Below are 4,770 nucleotides of genomic sequence, written 5' to 3'. Positions count from 1 at the left end.
AGGGTCCCTTTCCAGGGCATCTGGTGGACGTGAGCGGCACCGGGACCCTGTCCCAGAGCTACCAGTATGAGGTGTGTCTGTCGGGAGGTTCCGGGACAAATGAGTTCAAGTTCCTGAAGCCGATTATCCCTAACTTCCTTGCTCAGGGTGCAGAGAGGGTTAGCGAGGCAAACCCCAGTTTCAGGAACAGCTTTGAATTTAGTTAAGTGTTAATAAGGATCTGCTGAGGCTAGTCTCATTTAATTTGTGAAATGCCCTTTTTTACTGCTTTGCCCATTGGAAATGTGTCCTTTTATTAGAAAGTAACTATCCTATTCCAATTCTATGCATGTTACTGGTATTTACAAACATATGAGTTTTTTGCGGTATAATGAATGTAAATTTTCTTTGTATTCTAATTTTTGATTCTTTTCATTGCAATTTAATTCCATTTAAGGTGTAAAAGTAAATTTTATATTTTCAGAAATCTTTGATTTTTAAGTTAGAGCCTCTTTTCCAGACCTCATAGTCCATGGTTCTAGATAATTTTGAAGTCCTACATTTAAAAATATTTGTTATCATTACATGAGTTATATTTTCCAGCCCAGTATATTTGTGTTTTTTATATCCTCTTAGGCAAGTGTAAATTCTACCCTGTGAATTCGCATTGGTTAAACCTCTAAATAGGTATATTTATGAATAATATAGCAAGCACCATCCTTATGTTTTTCAATATATGTACTTCTTTAAAGTGTTGACATATGAAAATTATTAGTCTTTAGAGATTTTAAGAATGTTAGCTGTTGGATTCTACAAGGCATTTACATTATAAGTGCTCTAATAAATTTTTGTCAAAAATCACTCAGTATTCTAAAATGTAGATAAATGATACATGTCTAGCAGTTTTCAAAGGCATGCTAATTTATCATGCTTTCTCTTTCAAATAGTTTTTAAAGAGTACTCTGCTTATTCCAGTCCCCCCTTTAAAATCTTTTAAAATTATGAATAACCTATTAACTCTGAGCATTTCATTAAAATTCAAAAAATGTAAAGGAATCTATGTCTTTGTCATTGATCAACTTTTAGAAACTTCAAATATAGCTTGGTATGGCTGTTTTTTAAAACATTTTCTGGAGCATTTAGGATTCACTTAGAGAAAAGTGTTTAGGGAGAAAAATGTATCCAGCACCACTCAGTATATTTTTTGCACTGACTACTTCTGTTTTTCCCCCTTTCATTTCCCTAGACTTTCCAATGCTTTTTAATAAAGGTGCTTGAGTTATGTTTCCCAACAGCTCCTCCTTTATTGTGTGATTCACACAATCACCAGAACATTATAGATTCTTAAGAAAATGTTTGAATGATTGAAAGAAAGAAAAGTATTTTACCTGTGATATATTGATATTTAAAGAAACTAAAATACTTAAAACATTTTGCTGGAATCAAATACTCCTTGGTGTACAATGAGCTATAGTTTTATTATTAATTGAATTTGTCACCATTATTCAAACATGCAGTTATCATTCTAGTGTCACTTTCCTTCAACATGTTTTTCCTTTTTCTCTTACTGCTTAAATTGAGACTCCTCTCCTGTCCACTGGCTTAAGGAATACAGATGGAGAAATTGTAGTTTTTGATTTTATTACTTTAATTTCCTTCCATAGTTTTCTAAATGACTCACCCAACTGTTTTCATTTCTTGCAGTTTACTTTCTGATCCACATATCAAAACAAATTTTAATTCTTAATGTTACTCAGTCTATCTTACATTTTTCTATTATTTTTATATACATTTGAATGAATTATCCTATTAAAATTATAATATTAATTTTGAAGTTCTCATTTTGAGATTAGCAGTTGTGTAGAGCATATGTTGGTATCAAAGGTCTCTGATCAATGAACTCATTACCTTTAGGATTTTGGATAAGTCACAAAATTTCTCTTCTTCTACGCCAAATGATAGCGGGTATTTGAATAACTTGCAGTTATACTCAATATAAAGACATAAAAGTGAAATTGCTGTTATTTTTAGTATCACTAGTGTTAAGAGCAAACATTCAACATTCTTGATAAATGTGTAGAAGTACAAAAGAGGCTACATTAAACACATATTTGCACTGTTTTATTTCTCTACCTACAACCTTGCAATGGCTTCCTTTTGTTCTTAGAATAAAATCCAAGCACCCATTATTTGACCCTGGCTTACTTTTCAGCCTTCCCTTTCCACTTAATCTTGGGACATTAAGTTTTGTATTTACTGTCCTTCTTTCATTATCTCTAATAACTATGCTTTACTCTTTCAGGGCCTTCACACATTCTACAGTCTTAGCCTGGCACACTTTTCCTATATCATGTTTCAGATTAAATGGTACACGTTGGGGGAAACTATCTTAATCCCTCTCCATGAAGTTAGGTCCCTGTATTGCATACGTTCCGTGAAATCAGTACCTTTTCTATGTAGCACTTTTCGCAATGTTTAAACATGTTTAAAGACTGTACACCCACTAGATGGAGAACTGTTGTAAGATATACAGACATTGTCTGTCTTGTTACCACTACTTGCCTAACTTCTACAAACTCAACAATTATCTGTGGAAATAATACAGATGAAACGAATAATTGTAAATTTGCTCTGAAATAAGAAGAGAAAGCACTCTAAGTGTTCCCTGAGTGTGATGACGTGGAAGAAATTAGGCATTTGTAGCCCTCTGGATCTACCCCTGACATGATATATTTTCTTTTTTACTACCTTGCAGGAGGTGTCTTTTCCTTGTATTTTTCTGGTGTATGCAATTCGTGCTCATTTCACAAAGTTTAGGGAAAAAAAGACAAACATAAATGGGATAGTGAAGCATGCTATCATTTAGAGCAAAATCTTTTTAAGTTTGTGTGTAATTATTACAGAAGAGGAGGGGTAGTCTACTATGTGTACACTTCTGAAAAATCATGTAAATGAGGACTCTACCAAGAACAATCACTGCTTTTAGATAAGAGCGCATTTTATTTCCCTAGATAGCATTTATTTAATTCATATAACATGAGATACTCCTCCAGTAGCGTCAACTAGGATTGATAAGAATAAACAGTAAAACAAAACAGAAACACCTTCTCCAAGATTTTGAAACTGCAAGCGAACGCATGGTGGCGCTGTTGACTAAGAAGGCGAATTAAACCACAGGCATTGTGATTCTCGGTGACGCACGGATCCACTGTGGTAAACCAGGGGTTATGAGCCCAGGCAGATTTTTGAGCAAGCAAATGTGAGCCTCTGGAAAGTCTTATTCGCTAGGCCGTCTGCAAAGGTTGTGGGGCAAAATACTATTTCCCAGCCCTGTCTGAGGTTCAGCTTGGTGACATTCCCTGGAAGAACGTGACAGAAAGAAAGTGCAATGGAGGCTGGAGGAGAGCGATTTCTTAGACAAAGGCAAGTCCTGCTTCTCTTTGTTTTTCTGGGTGGGTCTCTGGCTGGGTCCGCGTCAAGACGCTATTCGGTGGCTGAGGAAAAAGAGAAGGGCTTTTTAATAGCCAACCTAGCAAAGGATCTGGGGCTAAGGGTAGAGGAACTGGCCGCGAGGGGGGCTCAAGTTGTATCCAAAGGCAACAAACAGCATTTTCAGCTCAGTCATCAGACAGGTGATTTGCTACTGAATGAGAAATTGGACAGGGAGGAGATTTGCGGCCCCACAGAACCATGCATACTGCATTTTCAGATATTACTGCAAAACCCTTTGCAGTTTGTTACAAACGAGCTCCATATCATAGATGTAAATGATCATTCTCCGGTATTCTTTGAAAATGAAATGCATCTGAAAATCCTAGAAAGCACTCTACCAGGAACAGTAATTCCTTTGGGAAATGCCGAGGACTTGGATGTGGGAAGAAACAGCCTTCAAAACTACACTATCTTTCCAAATTCCCACTTCCACGTACTCACTCGCAGTCGTAGGGACGGAAGGAAGTACCCAGAACTAGTACTGGACAAAGCGCTGGATCGGGAGGAGCAGCCGGAACTCAGCTTAACGCTTACCGCGCTGGACGGCGGCGCTCCGCCTCGGTCTGGAACAGCCCAGATCAACATCCAGGTCTTAGACATAAACGACAATGCACCAGAATTTGCACTGCCTCTCTATGAGGTTACAGTTCTAGAGAATACCCCCGTTAACTCTGTCATTGTCACTGTTTCGGCTTCTGACTTAGATACGGGAAGTTTTGGGACAATATCATACGCATTTTTTCATGCTTCTGAAGAAATTCGCAAAACTTTTCACCTAAATCCAATAACTGGTGATATGCAACTAGTCAAATATTTGAATTTTGAAGCGATTAATAGTTATGAAGTCGACATTGAGGCCAAGGATGGCGGAGGCCTATCTGGAAAGTCTACAGTCGTAGTCCAGGTGGTGGATGTCAATGACAACCCACCAGAACTGACCTTGTCGTCAGTAAACAGCCCTGTCCCCGAGAATTCAGCAGAGACTGTACTGGCTGTTTTCAGTGTTTCTGACCTAGACTCTGGAGACAACGGAAGAGTGAGGTGTTCCATTGAGAACAATCTCCCTTTCGTCCTGAAACCATCTGTTGAGAACTTTTACACCCTAGTGTCAGAAGGAGCGTTGGACAGAGAGACCAGATCCGAGTACAACGTCACCATCACCGTCACAGACTTGGGGACACCCAGGCTGAAAACCGAGTACAACATAACCATTCTGGTCTCGGACATTAACGACAACGCCCCCGCCTTCACCCAGACCTCCTACACCCTCTTCGTCCGCGAGAACAACAGCCCCGCCCT

General features: G+C 38.4%; 1 protein-coding gene across 1 annotated transcript; it reads left to right on the top strand.

Moving 5' to 3' along the window:
- Positions 1–6: 6 nt before the first annotated feature.
- Positions 7–4,765, top strand: LOC116547873 (protocadherin beta-3; the record flags this gene model as incomplete). The annotated part of the gene is made up of 1 exon (XM_032273649.1): positions 7–4,765. A coding segment is annotated over exon 1 (1,398 nt), but the record flags the coding sequence as incomplete, so codon positions are not given.
- Between the last annotated feature and the right edge of the window lie 5 nt (positions 4,766–4,770).

The sequence above is a fragment of the Sapajus apella genome, unplaced genomic scaffold (genome assembly GCF_009761245.1).
Source record: "Sapajus apella isolate SASKATOON/1434 unplaced genomic scaffold, GSC_monkey_1.0 scaffold5211, whole genome shotgun sequence".
In the NCBI taxonomy this organism is placed as follows: Eukaryota; Metazoa; Chordata; class Mammalia; order Primates; family Cebidae; genus Sapajus; species Sapajus apella.
This window is presented reverse-complemented; position numbering and strand designations above follow the sequence as displayed.